Source organism: Nycticebus coucang, chromosome 2 (assembly GCF_027406575.1).
Source record: "Nycticebus coucang isolate mNycCou1 chromosome 2, mNycCou1.pri, whole genome shotgun sequence".
NCBI classification, from domain to species: Eukaryota; Metazoa; Chordata; class Mammalia; order Primates; family Lorisidae; genus Nycticebus; species Nycticebus coucang.
This window is the reverse complement of record NC_069781.1, coordinates 85,850,144-85,876,329: the sequence shown is the minus strand read 5'-3', so window position 1 is coordinate 85,876,329 and position 26,186 is coordinate 85,850,144. Positions and strand designations below refer to the sequence as shown.

At 39.3% G+C, this 26,186-nt stretch overlaps 1 protein-coding gene across 1 annotated transcript in view; it reads right to left on the bottom strand.

Moving 5' to 3' along the window:
* Positions 1 to 26,186, bottom strand: part of RORB (RAR related orphan receptor B) — a 197,873-nt gene that overhangs the window by 37,370 nt on the left and 134,317 nt on the right. Inside the window, exons 3-4 of the mRNA XM_053576450.1 lie at positions 21,222 to 21,363; positions 13,636 to 14,037 (exon numbers count right to left, since the gene is read on the bottom strand). Coding sequence (XP_053432425.1) covers positions 13,636 to 14,037; positions 21,222 to 21,363 — 544 coding nt within the window. The remainder of the gene's footprint in view (positions 1 to 13,635; positions 14,038 to 21,221; positions 21,364 to 26,186) is intronic.

The following is a 26,186-nucleotide window of genomic DNA, read 5'->3' as shown; positions in this document are numbered from 1 at the left end:
ACCTTTCTGATTTTTCTAGTCTCTACTTAGAGATCATTATTTTTAGCATAAATAGAACTCAGAATAAAAAATGTCAGAATAAAAATATCAATAGCACTTAAGTTTGAAACAGCAATCTTCTAGTGATCTGCAGCCTCAAAAGAAAAGTAGTAGGTTTAGCATTTTGATTCCTTGAATACTTTAAAGCAGAAACTGGTGCATCAATAAATCTATAACTTGTTTGTTAGCTCAGTTCATGGCCATTACTTTCCCCCAGTGAATGAGGATAACTTCCAATCACCTTTTCATGCAAATTCTCTTGCCAACTTTTATATCAGAGAATAGCATAAGAGATTTTTACTTCATGGAGACTTGAATGTTCTAAGACTAGTTTGTTCTTAGAATTTTCAGAAAATATATATATATATTCTTTCCCTCGGCATATGGGACTCGTGCCCTACTCCTTGAGCCACAGGCGCCACCCCAGAAAAAATATATTGATAAAATATAAGACTGTATTGTTAACTTTATTCTTTTTTTCTTTTTTCTTTTTTGAGACAGCCTCTCACTCTGTTGCCCTGGATAGAGTGCTGTGGCATATGGCAATCTCAAATTCTTGTGCTCAAGAGATCCTCTTGTCTCAGCCTCCCAAGTAGCTGCGGGGTATAGGCATGCACCACCATGCCTGGCTAGTTTTTCTATTTTTAGTAGATACAAGGTCTTGCTCTTCCTCAGGCTGGTCTTAGACTCAAGAATTCAAGCAATCTGCCCGCCTCAGCCTCCCAAAATGTTAGGATTACAGGCGTGGACCATGACACCCAGCCAGTTAACTTTAAACAATAATAAAAATATGATAGAAATACAATGAAAAAAATCAGATTAATGCAAGTAGTATCTGGGTAAAGATTGAATTAACATATTAGTACAATGGTTAACCTGTCTTCAAATTTCTGGAAGTTCAAGATAGCATTTGTTTTGAGAGAAAGTCTCACTACGTCACCCTTGGTAGAGTGCCGTGGCATCACAGCTCACAGGAATGTCAAACTCTTGGGCTTAAGTGATTCTCTTGCCTCAGCCTCTAGAGTAGCTGGGACAACAGGTGCCCACTACAATGCCCGCCTATTTTTTTGTTGTTGTTGTCGTTGTTTGGCAGGTCTGGGCCGGGTTTGAACCCACCAGCCCTGGTGTATGTGGCTAGTGCCCTAGCCGCTGAGCTACAGGTGCTGAGCCTCAAGATAGCATTTTACTAGAAGTAAGAAAACAAGAAATAAAGTGGAAAGAAGAACTGAAAGACCCTATATGACATTTATGTTTAATTAGAGTATACCTAAAGGAAAAAAATCACAAGCAACTAAAACAACTTAAGTATATAAGAGAGGGCTTTCTTAATTATTTAATAATGAAAAGCTGCTTTGGATCACAAGCATTTTGTTTTATTACAAGAATGCATATCTAATTATTCTTATTCTTTTTTTTTTGTAGAGACAGAGTCTCACTTTATGGCCCTCGGTAGAGTGCCGTGGCCTTACACAGCTCACAGCAACCTCCAACTCCTGGGCTTAAGCGATTCTCTTGCCTCAGCCTCCCGAGTAGCTGGGACTACAGGCACCCACCACAATGCCCGGCTAGTTTTTGGTTGCAGTTTGGCCGGGGCTGGGTTAGAACCCGTCACCCTTGGTATATGGGGCCGGTGTCTTACCGACTGAGCCACAGGCGCCGCCCTATTCTTATTCTTTTTTAATTTTTTTATTATTAAATCATAGCTGTGTATATTAATGCGCTCATGGGGCACCATTCACTGGTTTTATAGACCATTTGACACATTTTCATCACATTGGTTAACATAGCCTTCCTGGCATTTTCTTAGTTATTGTACGTAGACATTTATATTCTACATTTACTAAGTTTCACATGTACCCTTGTAAGATGCACCGCGGGTGTAATCCCACTAATCACTCTCCCTCCGCCCATCCTCTCCCTTCCCTCCCCTCCGTCTCCCCCTTCCCCCTATTCTTAGGTTATAACTGGGTTATAGCTTTCATGTGAAAGCCATAAATTAGTTTCATAGTAGGGCTGAGTACATTGGATACTTTTTTCCATTCTTGAGATACTTTATTAAGAAGAATATGTTCCAGCCCCATCCATGTAAACATGAAAGAGGTAAAGTCTCCATCTTTCTTTAAGGCTGCATCATATTCCATGCTGTACATATACCATAATTTATTAATCCATTCGTGGATTGATGGGCACTTGGGCTTTTTCCATGACTTAGCAATTATGAATTGGGCTGCAATAAACATTCTGGTACAAATATCTTTGTTATGATGTGATTTTTGGTCTTCTGGGTATATACCTAGTAGAGGAATTATAGGATTGAATGGCAGATCTATTTTTAGAACTCTAAGTGTTCTCCAAACATCTTTCCAAAAGGAATGTATTAATTTGCATTCCCACCAGCAGTGTAGAAGTGCTCCCTTTTCTCCACATCCACGCCAACATCTCTGGTCTTGGGATTTTGTGATATGGGCTAATCTTACTGGAGTTAGATGATATCTCAAAGTAGTTTTGATTTGCATTTCTCTGATTAAGGTAGATGAGCATTTTACATATGTCTGTAGGCTGTGCTCCTGTCTTCTTCAGAGAAGTTTCTCTTCAAATCCCTTGCCCAGCCTGCGATGGGATCACTTGTTCTTTTCTTGTTTATATGTTTGAGTTCTCTGTGGATTCTGGTTATTAAACCTTTGTCAGAGACATAACCTGCAAATATCTTATTCCATTCTGAGGGCTGTTTGCTTGCTTTACTTACTGTGTTCTTGGCTGTGCAGAAGCTTTTTAGTTTGATCAAGTCCCAGTAGTGTATTTTCGAAGCTGCTTCATTTGCCCCGGGAGAAATACTTGCCCAGACTGATTTCTTCAAGGGTTTCCCTGCACTCTCTTCTAGTATTTTTATAGTTTCATGTCTTAAGTTTAAATCTTTAATCCAGTGAGAGTCTGTCTTAGTTAATGGTGAAAGGTGTGGGTCCAGTTTCAGTCTTCTACAGGTTGCCAGCCAGTTCACCCAGCACCATTTGTAAAACAGGGAATCTTTTCCCCACTGAATGTTTTTAATTGGCTTGTCAAAGATCAAATAATGGTAAGTAGCTGGATTCATCTCTTGGTTCTCTATTCTGTTCCAGACATCTACTTCTCTGTTTTTATGCCAATACCATGCTGTTTTGATCACTATCGATTTATAGTATGGTCTAAGGTCTGGTAGCATGATTCCTCCTGCTTTGTTTTTATTTCTGAGTAATGTCTTGGCTATTCGAGGTTTTTTCTGATTCCATATTCTTATTCTTATTCTTATTCTTGACTCCTGAGCTCAAGCAATCTTCCTGCCTCAGCCTTCTGAATAGCTGGGACTACTGGTGCCCACCACATCACCCAGCTAATTTTTCTATTTTTAGTAGAGACAGGGTCTGGCTCTTGCTCAGGCTGGTCTCAAACTTCTGATCTCAAGTGATCCTCCCACCTCTGTCTCCCCCAGAATGTTAGAACCACAGGCGTGAACTACCACGACTGTGTATGTCTAACTTTTGAGAAATTATAGTGTTCTTTCTTGAAACTAGTTGACAAAATTGAGAAAGAATCCATTATTAAAGCATTACACTTCAAAGTTAACTTTCCTAGAGTAAAAGACCTCCTTCAGAGAACAATCAGAAAAGATTAAGTTACTTAAATGTTCTGCAAATTGGTGAATTTTAAGGGAGCTCTATGCTAAGATGGAGAAAGTCAACACTGCCCCTTTAAGTCTTTTAGTCTGTGGTTTCAGGGAAGTTACTTAACCTCTTTAACTCTTAGTTGTTGTTGTTGGTTTGTATTTCCATCTGCAGAAGGACTTGGCAGCCACAGAATTTTCCAAGGGCTGTGTGAAGCATGATAACTTGCCTCTGAGAGGCTGTGTGGGAATTTCCCTTTGTTTTGATGCCTGGGGAAGTCTTGCAGGGTTACAGAGGGCAGGAGCACAGCACACAGTCTTAAAAGCACTTGAAAGTCTTAGGTAGGATGAACAAAGCAGTACAGTCTGGAGCCATTAAAACCCTTCCTCACTCTCCTTTAAAAACTGCACCTCTACATACCACCTGAAAGACCACTCCTGGGACACAGATGCTGAAACCTAATTATGGAAATTGCTCAGGGCCATCATTAGGATTGATTTGTACTATTTAAATTTTGTTGACATATGGATTGGTTGTTAAACAGAAGCAACCTCTCTCCCTCTCACCTCCCTTTCTGACCTTTAGGAAGAACTAATTTAGCTATAATCTTTGGAGGCCATTTTTACATTTTCAAACCCTTAACCTAATATTTAAAAAGTGATTTGATTATGTCAATAGTATATTGAACTGACTATTGTTTTAAAAGAAGTGTTTTCTTGGCCAGTGGCTCACTCCTGAGAAAGAACAAGACCCCTTTCTGGTAAAAATAGAAAAATTAGCTGGATGTGGTAGTGGGCACTTGTGATCCCAGCTACCTAGGAAGCTGAGGTAGGAGGATGTGGTTGAACCCAGGAGTCTGAGGTTGCTGTAAGCTAGGCTGGTGCCGTGACATTCTAGCTAGCCTGGGCAACAGAGGGAGCCTCAGCTTCAAAAAAAAAAGTTAGAAGAAGCCCAAGTGTCCATTGACCCACAAATGGATCAATAAATTGTGGTATGTGTACACCATGGAATATTATGCAGCCTTAAAGAAAGATGGAGACTTTATCTCTTTCATGTTTACATGGATGGAGCTGGAACATATTCTTCTTAGCAAAGTATCTCAAGAATGGAAGAAAAAGTATCCAATATACTCAGCCCTACTATGAAACTAATTTATAGCTTTCATATGAAAGCTATAACCCAATTATAACCTAAGAATTTGGGGAAAGGGGAAAGGGAGGGAAGGGGAGAGGATGGGTGGAGGGAGGGTAATTGGTAGGACTACATCTATGGTGCATCTTACAAGGGTACATGCGAAACTTACTAAATGTAGAATATAAATGTCTTAACATTTTAAGAATTATTATTCTTAATAATTAAGAAAATGCCATGAAGGCTATGTTAATCAGTGTGATGAAAATGTGTCAAATTGTATATAAAACCAATATGATGCCCCATGATTGCATTAATGTACACAGTTATGATTTAATAGAAAAAAATATTTTCTTATTGCGTTTTATTACATCACATTATTCCAGAAAGAACCTGTTTGAAAACCAAGTATCATTATAGCTCAAATTTAAATAGTAAATTCTCCTCAGTATCATGTTGTCAATAGAAAGCTCACACCCACAAATAAAGGAAAATAAAACAAACAAGCTTTTCAGCTGAAACAACATTTCCAACAGGTTTCCCTATATTTATTTGTAAACATCACCGAAATAAATACTCTCCTCTAGCACAGGGTGCCTGTAAAATTGGTTGTACATTTAAGGACATGGAAGTAACCTGAACTTCGTCAACCTACAGCTCCCCTGGCATGTCTGTGTTCCACAGCCCATGTGGAACCCTAACCAGCTCTTCCAAAAACAGGTGTTTGAATATGTGGCTAACACAGTCAAGGTCAAAGCTGGCAATACCTTAAAAGTATGGCTTGTCTGCAGTATATCTTGAAACACTCAATGTGGAAATTGTTGGTAGGGACTGCTTCAGAGGTCACCTCATAGACACAACCATTCTCTCTTTCTGCAAGGCGCAGAGGCAGAAGCTTCTGAAATTGCCTTTCCTTTTGCTTACTGCAGAGTATTTTATATCTACTATGGCTTTTTGAAATTGAGTGTATAAAACGGAATGGGCTTTCCAGTAGCTTCTCAATAATGCTCTTTTTTTGTTGAATCTTCTTATAAAGTTCTGAATTCTAAGTAAAAAATTAATCTCAAACTAATATCTCCAGGGGAATTCTACTGAGCCAGATCAATTTTACACAATTTCAACTCCAAATAGAAAAGGTGCTTTAGAAGATTTATCTAGTGTAGTGAATGCTAGCACGTTAAGAACATTGTATTAACAGAACTAAAAGCATGTAGTCCCTAATACCCATACATGCACTACTAAGTAGCTATGTGTAAGTAGTTGAATTGAGCATATATGTGTGTGTTACTTGTGATGAAAATCATCTTTATATTTATTTGGAATCTTGCTAGTCACAAAGTGCTTTAAATACCTTATACCATTTATTTCAGTTAAGAGAAATCACTGTGCATATTACTAGGTGATGATAGACTATCTTTGGGGGGGTATTACAGGATACCTAGAAAGATAAGGATTTGGATGACCCTAGGAAAGTTCCAGGTACCCTCTAGAGTAATTCATGACCAGGGACTGATTAATATCATATTTGTAACCAAGGTAGAAATTCTAGGAATATGGAAAATTGGCCCCACACTTGTGGAATTTCTTTCTGAGATAGAAGGTAGGATTTTGGAAATAAGCACCCCTTGGGAGATATTTTGTGGGTGCAAAGAACAAAGTGGTGTTAAAATTTCAGGAGTCAAGTTAAGTCACTCTTCAGGAACCTAGGTGACTTGGGTAGGTTGGCTCCTTAGTAATCAAGAAAATATCTTCCTTTTATGAGCCATACATTTGGTTTCCCCTCAGAAGGGCCTTGGAAGAGATCAGGTTGCAGTGAGCTCAGGAGGACAGGTGCATTTGCCCTAAAACTGTATCCATATAGCAGCACATGCCTTAATTTGATTGTATGTCAGCTTGGGATGGTTTGGGGTTGTCTACCACGCTCTTCTGGACCTTGCTGTCATTGTCCTCCATGTTCATTTTAAACTGGTTTCTCTTTTTGTTGTTTTGTCAGGAGGGTGGATGCATAGTTCTGATTTGAAAGTGGTTATTTGCAGTGGCTCACGCCTGTAATCCTAACACTCTGGGAGGCAAAGGTGGGTGAATTGTTTGAGCTCAGGAGTTGGAAACCAGCCTAAATCAGAGCAAGACCCCGTTTCTAAAAATAACCAGGTGTTGTGGCAGGTCCCTATAATCCCAGCTACTAGGGAGGCTGAGGCAAGAGGATCGCTTGAGCCCAAGAGTTTGAGGTTGCTGTGAGCTATGATGTCATAGCACTCAACCCAGGGTGACAAAGTAAGACTCTGTCTCAAAAAAAAAAAAAAAGGTAGTTATTGGGCAGCGCCTGTGGCTCAAAGGAGTAGGGTCCCGGCCCCATATACTGGAGATGGGGGGGTTCAAACTCAGCCCCAGCCAAAAACTGCAAAAAAAATATATATATTTGGCAGGGTCATTCTACCCAGTGAGGGCCCAAGCATGGTCCTGCTCCACAGGAAGGCAGCATGCTGGCCACTGCCATCCACAGATTCTTCAGCATCATTCGGGACTTCCTAGCTGCCTCCATGCCCATGTGGAGTGGCTACAACAAGGAGCATATTTGGGCACATGGCCAAAGCCCTCCAAGAGGTGAGAAGAACCATCATCCTTCAGTCGTTTAATGCAACTGTATTGTTTTTCAGATGACGAGACAGGCTCTGATAGCTAAAGTAATTACGAGCAAGTTCACGTGGGTAGTATGCAGAGTTAGGGCACCCAATTTCAATGTACTTTCCCTACACTACTTGCAAAGGATATGTGTTTGAGGGGAGGTTAACAGAGGGCAGATTACAATAGAAGGTCACAAGATGTTTTTCCTTGAGGGAAGAAAGAAAGCTAAAGACACAGTTTTTTCTTTCTTTTTTTTTTAGATACAGACACTCACTTTGTTGTCCTCGGTAGAGTGCTGTGAGCATCACAGCTCACAGCAACCTCCAACTCCTGGGCTTAGGCTAGTCTCTTGCTTCAGCCCTCCAAGTAGCTGGGTCTACAGGCACCCACCACAATGCCCAACTATTTTTTTGTTGCACTTTGGCCGGAGCTGGGTTCGAACACACCACCCTCAGTATATGGGGCTGGTGCCCTACTCACTGAGCCATAGGCGCTGCCAAGACACTGGTTTTTCCCTTTCCTCATAATATTTAAATAATTTTTCCTTGTTAATTTAGTCTACTTATGTCTGTTTTTATGACCTTTTAGGCAGTTACTCCTAAATTGAATGCCTACCTGTATTGTGATATCACAGGACACAGGAAATATATAGCAAAAGTAAAATTCTATTCTCTGCACCATTTATGCATAGGTAGTTAAACATGCATAATAGATTTAAACAGTTATAAAATATTTATCCATAAAAGCATATGTCATTAAAAATGCTGCTTTAAGACCACAGCACCTGCTTGGGATTCTCAATAAGCAACAACTGAAACACACTAACTTTTACAGAATTCTGCAAAAAAAAAAAAAATAAAAAATAAATAAAAATAAAAACCTAAAAAAACCACTATTAGTAATTCTATTTTCCTTTGTAGGCTTGATAGAATAAGTCATATATTATAGGGACTAAATCACTTTTAGGCCAGTCTCTTCTTGTAATTTCTAACTATTGATATTCAGTTTCTGTAGTAGATTAACTAAAAAACAGGAATTTGTAACTATTTTTGATATTTAAAATCCCAAGTTTTATAACTAGAGCACAAAAGAAATATGAAAATAAATCTATGGTTAAGATGATCTACAATGAAAATATATATATGTTTAAGACTACATCATGAATATATGAGGACTATAATGAACACATTCATACAATGAATATGTTTATCTGGACAAGAAATTAATGAATGCTGGGCGGCGCCTGTGGCTCAGTCGGTAAGGCGCTGGCCCCGGCCCCATATACCAAGGGTGGCGGGTTCAAACCCGGCCCCGGCCAAACTGCAACCAAAAATAGCCGGGCGTTGTGGCGGGTGCCTGTAGTCCCAGCTACTCGGGAGGCTGAGGCAAGAGAATCGCTTAAGCCCAGGAGTTGGAGGTTGCTGTGAGCGTGTGACGCCACGGCACTCTACTGAGGGCCATAAAGTGAGACTCTGTCTCTACATTAAAAAAAAAACAAAAAACCTTAAATGAAAAAAAAAAAAAAGAACTTAATGAATGCGATAGCAAACCCAGGTGAGGCATGTGGAAGGAAACTTGTCCCCTTAGCATCATAGCTAACTTGCTGTATTTTTTTTTTCTCTGTTTTAAAAGCATTTTGTTTGGTTGTTTGAATAGTCTTGTCTTGGACCTCAAAGATAGTATACATTGTCAATCACCTTTTGGCTTAAAAGAGTTTTTGGGAAGAGTATTCATCCCGCAGAATCACACAACCCATCTAAGCACTATAGCTGAGGAGCAGAACCAAGAGGTTCCACTTTCCTCTTCTGCTTGTTTGTTGAGTATCTTCCAGCTCGTTTCCTCTTCCTGCCACCAAACATTGCAAAATTTTCTTCCCAAAGATACGACACATTCATCTTGCCAAACTGATGTAAAATTCCAGCTAAACCTAGTTAACATTTCTGTCTAAATAGTAATCTGCAGCTTACTCTTACCCTCCTTTTATTTCATGGCTTCTTTCTCCTATGGGATTTTGAAAAATTCCAGGATCTAATTCCTGAACTGTTCCATGGTTCTCCTGTGGCTTACCCACATTTTGTCTTCTATTCTCAAAACTATGGGAATAGAATGTTCCTGATAAGGGATGTAGCTCAGAGGAATCAATACCCAAGTCTCTCTCATCTCCATCAGTGTGGTACCACTATGCCCGCAGTGTGGAACGTGTGGCATTTTGAACTGCAAGGGCTCTAGGAATCTCTGTGGTGTTTCTTAGTTGGTGATGTTGGAAACCTTGCTCTGCTCTTCTTGGGAGTCTGACACATTTTAAAAATAGGATTTTGGAGAAACGCCTGGCATCAAGGGCAGTGGAAGAACTTACTATTGGAATTTAAGCTTCACGGCTTAACTCTATGCCCTGGAAACATCCTTACTTCTGACCCTTAATTTCTTCGTCTGCACAGCGGGATTTGTTTCTTCACTGCTGACCTGAAAGCATGGGTATGAGGCTCAAATTGACTAAAATGCACGAAAGGATTGTTTACATTTCTGTCCATACATAAGGCATAATTATTAATATTCTTTATCTAGGAAGTTTACAGTTCCTTTGGTAGAATTTTAGAAAGAGAAGTTTGGTTTTTCTGGAGGATATTTCTGACTCTTACAATATTAATTTAACTTACTTTTTGGGATCTGCATGCAGTCACTTATGTAGTTGTGTAATAGTCCTTAAACATACATTTTTATTAAAAATTTCAAAATCATAAGACCTTATACTACATGGAATAATCTAAAAACTGTTTTTTTTTTTTTTTAAAGATCCATTTTAAGATGACCTAATCTCAGAATAATGACCTGGTTGCACACATTTCACTATTCTCTCAGAAACCAAACGAAGCAGATCACAACTTCCAGGAGTCAACAATGATAAATTTTTTTTTAGCACAACATAACTTTGAATTCACCCTGTCAGACGGTGGCAAAAATCAGACTTTCTGTGTCGTCTGCACAGGGTTCTTTCAATGACAGGTTGTCCCCAACCAGATTGGTTTAGATGCCCGTTAATTAAATCAAGTCAAAATGTCGGCTTGTGAGCTCTGCCCGGTTTGCAGTCCTTAGAAGGACGTCAGACAGGCAGCAAACACCAGATGTTTTTCTGTGAGAATGCCCACCAGCTAGTGAGGGGCTGCCATTGTTTGATGGGAGGAAATACACTCAAATAGTTACTCAGATGTGGGTTCATATGTATTTTTTATCTTTACAAGCTCTGTCACTTCTGAGCCTCAGTTTTTTAATCTGTAAAATGGGTATACAAGAAAATCCATAACAGACTTAGAGAGATTGTTAGGAGAATTAAATATGGGACGTTGCTTAGCACAATGCAGGTACTCAATAGAAGCTAATCAGATGACTTTCAACACTCAGCGATTATTAAGTAATAATTAACTATATTAATCATATCCTTAATCATGATGATGCTTACACATGACAAGTACTGTACTAAGAACTCACCAATGCACATTAACTCATTTAGTCTACACACACAAATCAGGACTATTATGTGGTATTGGCTTAGGTTTACAATTGCAACTAAGAGAAGTTAAATAAATTGCCCAAGGGAAAAGGCTTTCAGGCTTGTGAAATTTTGTACTCAGGCAGTTTGAGTCCAGCAGCAGAGTTCTCAGCCACCAGGCTGTGCCCCCGATGTCTGCCTGCCAATGATGCTGTTAAGGACTTAATGTTCCAGTGAAATGAGTGGCAATTTTTTGGAAGGTGCAGGAAACAGCTTATCACACTACTATTGCTCATTGTTAGTACCTAAGATTTGACATTCAGGGAATGGGTTTATGTCCACTAGGTGGCATTGCTGTTTTAACAAAATGTGAACCAAGCCAATATTTAGGCTTAGGCGTCTGCTAAATTTGAGAACACTCCCTCAAACACTCATCCGACTTTGAAACTTTGCAGGTTTCAAAGTCTGATGGAAGAAGCCGCTGAAATTTAGAACATATCCAGAGGTTTGAAAAGGCTAATGGTATCTTAACATAATTAAGAAAAGTAGGTATATGTTAGTTAATTTTGCTTGTTAAGGCACATGCAAACTATTATGGATACATTTTGAGATTATCTAGCCCAGTTCTCTCAGTTCACAGAACAGACAGAGGGCCAGAGAGGAAAAATGACTCGTTCAGGTTAGCCCAGACCTGAGCCTTCTGGCTACACTTCTCTTTCCATAATACTTCCTTGCTGATGCTAAATCACAACGAGACTGTGATTTCTGAACATTTAGAAGACTTCCCTTTGGGGTATAAGGCAGAAAAAAGGGCTCAATAATTATGAGTTTTTATTTCATTAGGATTTAAATTATGTCCAAACTAATAGTAGACTCGGGAACTTTGATATCAATTACTATAAATGTGAGGAAAAAAATGGTGCCTTTTCCCTCTTGAAAAGGTTGAGTGATTCCCAATGATGGTCTCTGTTAGTTCTGATGTAGTTTATCAATACTAAACCCATGGCAGATAGCAGGTTAATGGAAGAGGACCAGGACTCTGGAACCACAATGCCTGAGGTGGACACTGGCTCTGCTGTTTAGTAACCATAGGACACTGGGAAGTCATGAGATACCTCTAAGTCTATTTCAGCATCTGTAAAATAGAAATAATGTTTTTACCCATTTTTAAAGGTGTTTGTGAAGATTAAACATGTGAAGTACCTGTGATATAGTGAAAACAAGGTGAAAGATAACAATAATAATCGATTATTTTTGTTGTTACAGTTGATGTTTTAGTTTGCTATGACTGTCACAGTCATCACAGGAGGCTTGTCAACCACCTTGCTCACTGTCACATGCCCAATTACTAAAAGGAAGAAATAATATTTCAGATTTGCAACTGTGGAGCCTCGTTTCTGCCTCAGCCAGATGGTAGAATATGGCCACGTATTTCATTATGTGTTCACAGCAGCTTAATTAAAAACACGTGTAGACTTTAGGCTCCTATTTGCAGGTTAGACAGAGAAAGTGACTGAGAAAATGGCATAAAACAATAATGGGTAAGAATTATTGAGCACTTAGCGAGTCCACCGCATTGCGATGTTTTACAAGTATTAGCTCATTTAATTCTCACAACCTCCCTGTGGACTAATGGTTTCCCGTTTTTAAGATGAGCGAACTGGTATTACGACACTTCCAGTTGAAATAAAAAGCCACAGAGCCAGGATTTGGACTCACGGCCTGGTTCTTAGTCACTGTGCCCTATCATCTCTCAGGGTGCACGGTGAGGGAGCCTCCAAGGTTCCCAAGCTCTAGATTGCGATCCCCAGTACACTGACCACTGCAGCAAAGCCCAGGATAGCCATGGTTTGCTCACCTCTTTCAGGCTACTGTCAACACACGACATTGTTACCCAGTAGGGCAATGTGTTAAGCTTATATCTATCTTTTTATGGCAGTTTATTGAGGAGAGTAGCTGTCAAAACATTTAATAGGCTTTTGAGTTTCACAGGGTTAAACAAAGTTGCAACAGGTCAGAAGAGAGCTTGCCTAAGGTAGGGCACTCTTGAAGCGAGCTCCTGGCTCCTTAGGAACAGAAGAAAGAGGATCAGGTGGCTGATGCAATCATGCCTGTGAGCAGCATATTTGTTGCTCTTGTGCCCTGCGACATTCCAGGCTACACTCTTTTCATTACTGTAATGAAGAATCCCGTATGGAGTTCTTGAATTCAGACTTACGAGAACCTTAGCTGTCTTCTGGTCTATTCCCCTGACTTTACAAAGAAGGGAACTGAGATAACCGTTTGCTTTAGATTTTAGAGGAAGAGTTGGACCCCTGTTCATTTGGATATTCTACACTGTTTCTGTATCTCTTAAGCTATTTCACTTTGAATAGCATCAACTTTGAATACATGCCGAAATTTCCCTGTTTATACCAATAACATTTTTCCTTCAGCAAGAACCCACATCCAACAGATAGCATCTGTTCTTTACAGATAGCATCTTCCTATTTATAGTTTCCTTTTTCTTCCTTTGCTTGAAATAAACTTTTATGGGGCAAGGGAACAACAACATTTATTAGAATATATCTTAATATCAATTTATTTTCTCAGTAGAAGACATGAAATGCAAGTAATTCAATTTAGATCTAAGAAAACGACCTCCCTACGTGGGACCAAGGCCACTTCAAAGCAGAATTTCCAAAAATACACTGTGAGGGGGAGATGTCCACTTACCAATTTCTGTCATTGTTATCCCTGGGGCTAACTGCCCATTGTTGAAGGAGCTATAGGTAAACAAGTTGGGTACGGACGTGAGGTCATAGATAGGTTCTTGCTTTATCTGTTTGATGCCAGTCATGTCAAGTCCTGACTGATCAGGGGATGGTTGACCGGAGTCGACGTTGTAGTAGCCCTCGGACTTGGGCAGGTCAATGACGTGCCCGTTGGCATAAGTGCCGCTGGTCTCGCTGTTCAGGCTGCTCAGGCCGTTGCTGATGCTGCTGCTGTACACCCTGGCAAGGGCCTCCGCCTCCCCACTCTGCTGCTGCCGCTGCTCTTGCAGCCGCTGCTGGTGCTTCTGCACCTCAGCATACAGGCTGTCCCTTTGCTTCTTGGACATCCTCCCAAACTTCACCGCTGGGTTGGAGAGAAAAGCAGAAAACAGCCCTTGTGGTTATTATTCTCATTAACCACCTCACATCCCAGGGGTCATGGATGGCTGTCCATGCAACATCGAATGCCCAAACTTCCAGCACCATAGCTTAAGCATGCGTTCATTTGCACTTCACATTTGGGAAACAGTTATACTCAGAGGGTGCCTGTACTGGGTTGTGTCCCAAGCTGGGAAGAAATGTAAAAAACCTACGTGTGCATTTCTCATTGCTATGAAACTAGAAGGCATAGTTTCTTGTTCTTTTTTACTTGTGAAAAAAACACCCCAAATCCAAATTGCTAATAATGCCTACTATTAAAAAGTCAACTAACATATTACTGACTTTCCTCCTAAGCATTAGGGCTACTGAATTGCTGGATAGAACCCTTTTATTTCATGTTCAGATCTATTTTCTAAATAGCATGGTGGATAAGACCAAGGATGGGGAGCAACGTGATCAACACAATTTTAAGTGAATCCCATCATTTGCTTTCATCTGGCTTTGGGATCAAATTATAAGAATGTTTGGAAAAACAGCAATTTTGTGCATCTCGTGCTTAGCAGGTGAGTTGACAGTAACTCCATTCCATCACTTCCAAGTTTTATTTTGCTCATCTTGTCTGGCAAAATTCTCAGCCATTCTGAAGAAAAAGGAGGAAGAGTCTCTACAAGTAGTCACAGTAACATAAAGATGCTTTTATTTCAATATGCTGTTTCTTAGCTTATAGAGCTTAAATTAACCTCCTGAACTATTACGATGACGATGAGAGGTTGTCAACTCCCTTTTTAGGATGGGAACATCCTGAGCCATGGGGCTGCCTTGTCTGAATCACCAGCACTATTCAGCTGATGCCAACAGTGAGGACTGTGACAAACTTGGAGGCTCCCCTCTGAGTTTCTGTTTTCTTTTGTTTTGTGACAGTGTTCCATCATCTCTTGGTGTTAGGAGTCAGAGAATGGAGAAATAAGGAAATAGATGCCCATCGACCCATGAATGGATGAATAAATTGTGGTGTATGTATACCATGGAATATTATGCAGCCTTCAAAAAGATGGAGACTTTACCTCTTTTATGTTTACATGGATGGAGCTGGAACATATCCTACTTAGTAAAGTATCTCAAGAATGGAAGAAAAATATCCAGTGTACTCAATACTATTATGAAACCAATTTACAATCACTCACACTTGCATATGAAGAATAGATCACAACTATGGCCCAAGATGAAGGAGGGAAGAGTGGGGGAGGTCAGATGGAGGGAGGGTAGGTGGTGGGATCACACCTATGGTGCTAATGCAAGGGTACATGTTGGATCTATTAGTATAGAGTATAAATGTCTTAACACAATAATTAAGTAAACAAGATGAGGTATATATTAACCATTGTGATGTAAGCATTCCTAATTCTATATGAAATCAGCACAATGTGGAAGGGCCGCATTCACTTCCTATTAGTGGGGCACGTGGGTTTCCTCCTTCCTGCCTATTGGACTGTGGACGTGAGGGTGGACTTGGAGAGTCCCAAACTCTTTCTATTTCTCCTCAATCCTTCTTAAAAACCTATAATAGGCTTTCTGATGCTGCATAAGTAGGCAAATGAAGTAGCAGTTTTCTAGTCATATTTCTGAATAAAGACAAACAATCCGATTAATTCAGAGCACACTCCTCTTTCACCTCAGTGTCACTTTTATAGGTTCTTGAATCATTTAGATTATTTTGTTTAACTTTGTAGAGACATTGTCTTTGTTAGCTTCTGTTTCTCAGAGACAGAAGGTATTTGTTTACTACTGGCAGTGATATTGCTAGTTAGTCTACAAACAGAATTCTGTAGTAACTTTTAGGACAAGCCATTTCTATACTTTCAAGTTATTCTTCCCAAATAATGTACTACATGTTATTCTCTATGAGGAAAAAAGATTTTGTGTAGAAAAAAATTGAATGATAATAAATATTAGTTCATGAAGGACATCTTTGCTTCCCCCAGGAAAGTACTGTGACGTGGCTTCTTATCTGCTGACCTTATATCCTTTGTATTCACATGGGTTCAGAATAGCTTTTTGTTGTAATTAGGAGGTGAATGCAAGATTTCTATCTATTGCTATAGATTAGTATTGTTTTTTTTTTTGGTCAGAGTAGATCTACTTTTTGACTTACTTTAGTAGAAGAGTTTTGCATTTATTTGTTCAAAATGTATATGTTAAAAAGTGAGAACCAGAGACTCTTCTCACAGGGAGGCAGAAATGCAATGTCCCTTTTGAAAACTCTTTTCAACTAATCCTTGCTTTAGATTTCTAAATACCTTATATTTAGGGGAAATATACTTTGTGTCAGACTGAGTCCATGAACGATCCTGATTCCTTTCTTATTTCCTCCAATGCCCTTCCCTACGTCAATCCATAGTGCCCTTTCATTCTGTGAGGGCACCCTGCCCATCTCCTGATTTAGGGGCATGTGACCTTCTCTGGGCCAATGGGATATTGACAAATGTGACATAAGCAAAGTCTTGAAAAGAGCTTGTGAGCGGGCACCTCATCAAGATTCAGTGAGAATACATGTGTACAAGCTATCAACTCATGCACATATATACATACATACACATGTCACCTTTTTATACACATAAACACACATGTGTATGTATTCCAAGTATTCCAAGTGGATTTGATTTTTGATTCTTTGCCTAAGAAAAATTTAAATACATTTGTTATTGGTGACTTTGACACATGCTACTAAACCAGGATAGCAGTGGAAATGCAGCTTGGGCAAGGGCAAGCCTGAGCTAGCTTGCTGGAGGATATGTTCAGGGATCTGAACATATCCATGTACACTCAGCAGAGTCATAGAAGAACCCACGGCTGACACGTGCAGAACGCTGCCATTAATCAGAGGTGTTACAACCAAAGCTAATGTCAATAAAGCACTCTGCCGAGCCCTCTGCCCTGGTAAACATCTGAAAACTCAACAGAGAAAAGCTACGCCTTTTGAAAAAAGTTGATTTATCAGGTCACTGAACAATTGACGTATTTTCAAAGGAAACAACTTAAAACTGTACTACATTTTAAAATTATCATGTTGCATCCTAAATCAAAGACTCCACTGACAATGATTATAGCATTCTAGAATGAATTTCCACTCATTTCAGAAACACTGATGAAACCATGTTTCAGTTTTATGCCCTTTCCTGCAATAAAAGTGGTGACGTATTTGGGGAAAAATTACAATACATGGCAAAAATACACCTACTGGACTTTTCTGACATAAATAATTTCTTGTCACTATTTGTAAACACATTTGTTGTATTCATAGGACTGTTTTAACAAAGGTCATGTTACTATTATATTTCAAGTATAAATTGTCACTACACCTTAATCAGACTGGGATATATTTTAATTGCCCCTCTCAAACTTGAATTATTCTGTTAACGACATTCACTTGAGTATAGAGATAGCCTCTTGCTAACCGACACCAGCACAATTTTCTATACGTTGCAAGGGCTTTTTGAAAACATTCAGGGATGATGCTATATTTTCATGATGTACCCTTAACCCTCATTTTGATCCCATACTAGCAAAGAACAATTTTATGCAAAATCACCAGAAATCATTTCATATTTATTTGAATTGTGGGATTCTAAATGGAATGACAATTTTAAAAGTGACTAAAAAATAAAAGTCATTACTCCTTCAAAGATTTCTACTTGCATTATACTTCGATAAGAGAATCCAGTTGTACAACTATCATCTATGACTTTCTGTAGTCATTTTGGAAATCATTTTATCTTACTATCATTAGTCATGCAATTCCCTACGTTTGCATCATGCTGCTTATACCACTGAATCTGGTTTAATTTAACTCTTTTCAGCTTTAGAGATTATGTTCCTTCCCCTTCTTCTGTTTATTTTTTTGCAGTGTTTTGGCTGGGCCGGGTTTGAACCCGCCACCTCTGGTATATGGGGCCAATGCCCTATTCCTTGAGCCACAGGCGCCACCCTATTCCTTCCCCTTTTTACTGCTCTAAGCTTGGTTTAGAAGTCTGGTTCAATCTACCTAACCCTATCCATTATTTTAAAATCTTCTTTTACATTTCCTTTTACTTTTTCTCCAGCAGAACTTCTTGTGATGATAGAATGGTCTCTGTGCTTTCCAATGTGGTGGCCATGAGCCATATGTGGCTACTGAATCTGTGAAATATAGTTAATGTGACTGAAAAGCTGAATTTTAAACTTATTTCATTTTAGTTCATTTAAATTTAAATTATTTAAATAGTGACAATTGGATTGGATAGTGTAGTTCTTAGTAGAAGAAGCCTGATCTGTAGGACCTGTCCTTGTAGGGAAGCTTCTGTCTTTTTGTGGAGACATGCCATTTAGGAGGACATATTCTAGATTTTTGCAAGGTACCATATTTTCTCTTTGGGGTCAATATTGTCCCACTGATGGCAACATTTTTTTTTTTTTCCCAGTAGACGCATCATTGGAAACACTTATACTGAAGATTCTTTTGTAATGGGTCCATATAAAAGAACATTTGTGAAGGGTCCAGTTAAAAAAATAAAAAGATGGTTAAGAAGATTCGGTGGGAATATACACATCCCTGCTATCATTTCACACACACATATACCTATATGTATGCATTCGCCTTTTTATACACATAAACAAATATGTGTATGTATTCCAAGTAGATTTGATTTTTGATTCTTGGCCTACGCTGAATTTGAACAAATTTGTTGTGACTGAGTTTGATGTCTACTCATTCTCACACTAGTAAACCAGTATAGAAATGGAAATGCAGTAGAGAATGAAAATCCACTGATTTTGGAACTTATTTAAGATATCTACTAGGAGCCTTGTGGTTTCAGTGGCCAGCTATGTTGAAGCAAATACTCCTGGAGCCTAATTGATAAGATTGGGCATGTTCAGGATAGCATGGCCTGACACTTGGACCCTCACTGATAGAAAGCAAATGCGTTTACCAAATGAAGGTGCCACTTTATCTCTGACGGAAGGTGGGAGGTTGTAGAAAGAGGTGAAGTGTGAGGGCATCTTGCCTTGGCTACTGGTACTAATATGCTAAAGCATTTGGAAAATACTTGCTTCATCAGTAGAAGGCAGAGATAATAAGTAAGTGGCAGGGAACTCTCCCCACCCCATTCTTGAGCCTTTACTGAACATAGCTAAATCAATCCTAGCTTTGGGGCACTGGAAGCCTTCAATGCTCCATAGTAGGCATTAGTCATCAATAGGAGATAAAACCTACCCAGCTTCCTTGGTAATTTATTTTTTATACGGTACCCTTGTTAATCGAGGTTCAGACCAAACTATATGAGATAGTTAAGAAGACAATTTTTTCTTCCTAGACAGAATCATTTTTTTCTTTCATTTGAACCTCTTCTCTGCTTCCCAACCACTATTACTATTACCACCCCTGACCCTTTCTCCTCATGATTAGTTTGTCATAGATGTGCTTAGGTGGCATTTTGAAAGATGTCCTGGGCAGCCTCAGAATTGTTTCTGGATCTAAACTTAAAGTGGATCATTGTCCTTAATACCCAGTGTCTTTAGACACTATATTTTTATTTGCATAGGGTTTTACATGCTGCAGTGAATTTCTTCCCCCTTGAGAATAAATTATGGCTTTATTCATTAAATGATCCCCCCAAAACGTTTCTTTTATGTCATGGAATTCAGACATCTCCTAGATTTTGTGAGCTGATGTTGCTGAATCTGTGTTGGACCATACACACATTCCTTGCCTGTTATTCTGTTCCCCAGCACAGACCCAGAGGACCTGCTTTTCCAGAGGAGATACTTCCTTTTATGGTAGGAAGATGTAATACAAACAATAACCCAATGGTTTATCTCTTTGCTTAATTATTAATGGGGCTCTTCAGACATCATCGACTGATACATCGCTTCCACATTTTGAGGTGCAAAATGATCAACTCAAATTCCCATAGAATTTCACAAGTTCTGAAAACTATGTTTTCTCCCTTTTATTTGTTTAGTTATATAGAAGTACACGGTGCTATAAATTTACCCTAGGTGTAAATTTACAGGGATAGTGAGCCCCGAAAAACAAATGAAACAAACAAAAACTCAGTGAGTTAATAGGAAAGTTTTGGAAATTTTTTCTTTGCCACTTTAGAAGCCACCTATAAACTAAAAGGTTTGATTCAGATTCTTTGAATTATTTTTGGTCAGATTTGCTTTTGGATACAGCCTTGAACTTCACTAGAGGGAGTGTGACTAGAGGCACAGAAGCCAGTGATTCACATAAAAAGAGTAAGTATGAGGGGTGCTGTCTATCTGTTAGCCTTTAGATGGAAGAGAATTCTATGGCTCGTCCAACAAACATTTAGCTGCCTGCTTTCGCTCAGATCCTGATGTTTCAGTGGAGAGAACACAGACAGGGCCCCAGGATGCAGGGCCACTTATAATCTGGTACAGGAGTGTTATGGCCAATATCAGTGGGGAAAGAATTAGCTTAGATGAATGTCTAAAAATGAAAACAAAGCTGGGTGAAATTCTTTGTCCTCTTTCATTAATCTAAGATGTTCAGCTGGGGAGCCACGCTGCCCAGTTTTGTTGGGAGCGAAGGTGGAGTGCACGCTGTGTCTTTTTCTGAGTAGGAGACCACCTACACAACCCTGCTAAGAGTTGGACTTCCGCAATAGCCTTTGCAATCTTTATCACAGCTCAGAGAGTCTAAATCCTGATCTAGGTAGCTGTGACCAGCCGAGGGAACTTTTTTTTGCTTGTTACAGAAGCATCGCAAGTCCCTTAGCATCTCCACACACTAAGCAACTTCTGCCCCGGTCAAAACTACCCGGGGACGACATGGTCCCAGTTTGTCTGGGACTTTCTGGTTTTAGCTCTGAAAGTCTCATGTCCTAGGAAACCCTTGTTTGCAGGAAAAACTGGATAGGTGGTCACTTTCAACGTAGGTTTATACTTTCACTTAACCTAGTTAGCCTACAGTAAAGTCCTTTTATTTCACAGGCAACACTATATTTTTATATGTTCTTTCCCCCTTAATGTACTACTAGCCCCATGATTTTCTTTTCTTCTTATCCCCAATTCCTTCTTCTAGAATTCTTCCAGTGGCTTAGATAGACTCCAGCAAAGCATCCATTTGAAAGGCCTTAAGTAAGAAATAGGAAGGCAAAGCCTTACCATCTCTCGACATTCCTAGGGCAAGACACTTTTGCAGTCGGCAGTGTTGGCAACGGTTTCTGTTGGTTCTGTCAATTAAACAGTTTCTCTGCCTTGGGCAGGAATAAGAGGCATTGTTCTGCTGGCTCCTCCTAAAGAATCCCTTGAGGGAACAAGAGAAGGGGAGGGAAAAGGATTTATAAAAAGGGAAACAGAAACCATTAATATATACATTTGCTATTTTTTTTTAAACAGCGAACATAACTGAGTTTAATTTTTAAAATTCTTTGGGTACCTTTCTTCGTATAGCTTGCAGATGTGTATTCTGGGAAAAACATGTGCTGTCTGAAGAGACATGAAGTAGCTAGCATTTGTTCACTCATTCATTTACTCACTGAATCAATGTTTGCAAAAGACATTTGTGGCTGTGCTGCTCTATGTTAAAAAAAAAAAATCCAAATTATAACAGAATTCCTGCTTCCAAAGAGCCGTAGGGAAAGAGCCGCAAAGGAGAGTGTCCCTGCTAAGTGAAACGCAGTAGAACTTGATGAGGACAATAACACTAGCTTGTGCCAAGTGCTGTGGTGGTGAGGAACTTGGGGCATTGTTCGCAATAGCTGCATTAAGGACTATGTGTTACTGTTTTAATTTTTCCTCGTTTCTAAGATAGTGTTTTTAAGATGCCTTTTTGTCCAATAGAAAATTTTGGCATTTGGCTAGAATTCATCTGAAAAGTTCTTTTTTTTTTTTTTTTTTAAGGAGTCTTGCTGTTTTGTTCAGTGGTCACAGTTCACTACAGCCTCAAACTCTGAGGCTCCACTCATCCTCTTGCCTAAACCTTCTGAGTAGCTGGGACTACAGGCAGGTGTCACTTTGCCTGGCTCTGCAAAGTTGTTTATGAAACCAAGGATGGCCTTATAATCAACAACATCTTTGAATAAAGGAACTAATATAAGCTGTTCGATAAAAAAATAAATAATAAGGAAAAACTGAATGAATAGTCCTCGCTTAGCTTCAGGTTATTGCAATATAAGAAGAGGTTTTCATGTTTGAGACCAGTGACCATTCACTACTTCTCTAATTTTTTTTTTTTTTGAGACACAGTCTCACTCTGTCACCCAGGGTAGAGTCATTATAGCTGACAGCAACCTCAAACTCCCGGGCTCAAAACGATCTCTCGTGTCCGCCTCCCAAGTAGCTGGGACTACAGGAGGCCACCACAGTACCCAGCTAGTTTTTCTAGTTTTAGTAGAGACAGTATCTCATCTGCCTTGGCCTCCGAGAGTGCCAGGATTAAAGGTGTGAGCCACTGTGTCCGGCCTTACTGCTTTTCTAAATAATCCACAGCTGAGTTAATTTTTTAAAATAATTCTTTAGGAACTACCCATTATCTTCTAGGAAACTCTATTAGGAAAAATAAGCATCTGTCCAAAGACATAAAAGTTATCCATTTATTGATGTATGTAATTGGTTCCCTAATCACTCTTTGCTCTTAAATCATCTAGAGCAAAACAGAAAAAGTGCAAAGAGAAAAATGGTGGTCTACCAAGAGAAATTTTAGGAAACATAGCCACAGCATCATCTTCAGGGAAGAGGAAGTCTAGCAAAGTTCAAGGAGAGTAAGCTCAATGTCTGTCTTGCAGAGGAGCCTAGAACAGGTCCCCTGACTTCCCTCAAATAGCTTCTGTGTTTCCCCAACTACTTCTAGGAGGATAAAGCAAGGCTGGTACTAGGTGAGGCTAATGAGGCAATCACCATGGCCACAAATTTCAAGGGTCTCCAGAAAATTTGGTAATCAGGAAAAATAATATTTTAACACAACATGTTAAAAATCAACATTAATGCCAAAAAGATACCAATAGTTTAAAGAAAGGCAGGGTTGATATTACTGATTTTTTCTTTTGTGCCAGGATCCAATACTGCTCAGCATGGCATCGTGGAGAAAAATTGGCCGACCTGTGAGAAGCCTCAGAGATGGATACGTGGTCAAGATCTCCTTAGAGAGAGAGAACCAACTGGCTTTGTGGTTTTAAGTGCAAAGCTGTTTAATAACGAGGGCTAGTTTCATCTCCATTATAGCGACATGCATTCTTACTTTGATGGACCAGTGATGGCACAATGAGACATTTGATTGTCTGGCTTGACTGGATTCATGGAACCCCTTAAAATAGAGATCAGAAATAAGACCCCAGGGATTGAAACGATGCCCTTAATATACCACGAAAACTGTCAGAAAGCTGACCTCAGCCTGATGGTCTTGATTAAAGATGACTTGAGGCTCAGCGCCCGTAGCACAGTGGTTACGGCGCCAGGCACATACACTGAGGCTGCCAGGTTTGAACCCAGCCTGGGTCAGCTAAAACAATGATGACAACTGCAACAACAACAAACTAGCCGGGTATTGTGGCCGGTGCCTGTAGTCCCAGCTACTTGGGAGGCTGAGGCAAGAGAATCACTTTAGCTCAAGAGTTTGAGGTTGCTGTGAGCTGTGATGCCACAGCACTCTACCGAGGGTGACATAGTGAGACTCTGTCTCAATTAAAAAAAAAAAAGATTTGAAATTTACATTTTGAGAAAGAATTGTGTAGTTTTTATCTCTGGATACTCTGGTGCCTCTTAGCAAAAGAGCTGACAGAAAAGACTTTTCTGAAGTCACAGCTACATCCCAAACGTAAGGCCAATTTGACATTAATTACAAAACATTTCTTGCTTATCTGTTGCTCATTATTGCAAATGAGGTTTTTGGCATGAAAAAGAGATTCTGTTCCAAATTTTGTTGAATGAATAGAAATTTGAATAAGTGCATGAGCTGAATTGATGTTATTTAAAATGGGTTGTTTATGTTGACTGGAAAACAGTATAATGAAAACTCCGAGGTTGATACCGAACGTGCTGACACTGACATCTAATTCTGAACGGAATTTCTTGAGTTTTCTATCTGGAAAAAAATGTAGCATCTCTACAAATGTGGGTTTTCCATGAGTTAAAAAAAAAATAGAGTGGTATAGTGTCATTTTGATTAAAACCTGAAAGTATGCTTCTTAACAGCATACTTTTTTTGATTGTGGATTCCTTCTTTAAATAGAAAAGATGACAGTTGTTCCTGGCTATTGGCCTGTTGAATTATATTTGTGCAGTAGTTAAATCTCTTGGAAATTACTGTTTAAAGTGTTAACATGAACATATCCCCATATTTTGAAATTAGACATTTTCCAAATGGAGCTTATACCATGAAATGCCAAACATCCCCATTCTGACACTGATCTAAAAAAACACTTTTAGTGGATATTATGTAAGCTAAACTAGAGCTCTTAAAATTGCATAACAAGCCAACAGAATGGTAGAAATGCCTTTAATGGAGAGGGCTGTGATGTTGAAATTACTATAATTTATGAGGAAAACTATTTGTCTACCTGCCCAGAGGAAGTAATAACTTATTCAGGGAGGGTAAAAAAAAATGCCAAGTTGTAATTTTGCTTTATTTTGCAATTTAATTTGCTTTATTTTGATGAGTTGAAAAATTTGCATTAAGGTGAATAACATGCAATTCTTAATTTCAGGTCTTCAGAGAAAAAGAAGGAAAGGAACATCTCACGCACAAGGTTCACTTGTGGATTATCACTCATCATTTCTAAAGCAGATCAATATGTTGACAGGTTAGTATGTTAATATGATCCCTCACCTTCCTCCCTCTCCTGCTTTATTCTCATTTATTTCCTTTTCTTTTCTTCCCTCCAGTTTTAATTCCAGGAATCCTACATTTCTGAGACTACTATGAAGAGACTGTCATTTTTTCCTACAGCACCACTATTTGATGGTTAGAGTATGTTTTGTCTCCTTTATATTTGAAAGTCTATTAAGAGTAAGGTTGTATTTTAGACTCTATGATTGGACTACATCTCCTTCAATTTACTAACCTTAAATTAATAACCCTTTTCTTGTGTCTCTGATCGAAAAGGTAATGGCTCTTGCCAGTAACTCTGCCAGAATATCACTGTTTCCCTCCCAGACCATTCTTGAATTTTATTTGTTTTGGTTCCACATGGCCCTTTAAAGTTAGTTGTAGAACTCTTTTCATTTCCCCTAGCTATTTTGTTTCTTATTTTTCTTTCCTTCTAAGGATTAATTTTAAAAACTCACTCTTAAGTTGTAAATTTCTCAGTCAGGCCTGGTGGCTCATGCCTATAATCTTGGCACTCTGGGAGACTGAGGTGGGGGGATATCTTGAGCTCAGGAGTTTGGGACCAGCAGGAGCAGGAGGAAGACCCTGTCTCTAGTGAAAACAGAAAAATTAGCTCGGTGTGGCGGCAGGCTCCTGTAGTCCCAGCTACTTAAGAGGCTGAGGCAGGAAGATTTCTTGAACCCAGGAGTTTGAGGTTATGTGGGTCCAATGCCATAGCATTCTAACCTGTACCACAGAGCAAGACTGTCTCAATAAACTTTTCTTTTCTTCAATTATCTCTTATTTCAGCTTAGGTCTATGTTAACTACTATTCCTTCAGCTGTGTATTTAAGAAGTAACTTGCTCACAGGAATTAGTTTGTCACAGGAAGGACTGGTGAAACCTTTTCTGGAGGGGAATTCTGGGCAGAGACTGAAAAATCTCGTGTTTTGGCTGTGCAGGCACTGTTTTTTATTATCTGGATGGATCTCTGATGTCGGTGAAATGTCAGCATCTTATTTATACTTCAGGACCTCATCAAAAAATGAAAAGGTTGGTCAGATGGTTTTTAGTTGCTTTAGAGATTATCTAGTCCACTTCTAGCTTGCCATGCTTCTGATTTTCTTCATTTTTTTCCCCTGGAATGTGAGAATAAAGGATGGCCACCTGCATATTGTAGCTGTTACTTTGATTTACTCTTAAGGAGAAAGATAAATACGTGCCCACCAGTTTACCATGTATAATCTTCATTTTAACCTTTTTCTTTTTTTCCCATATAATAGTAAGTGCCTGGAGTTTACTGGAGACAGTACTGCTAAAACAGC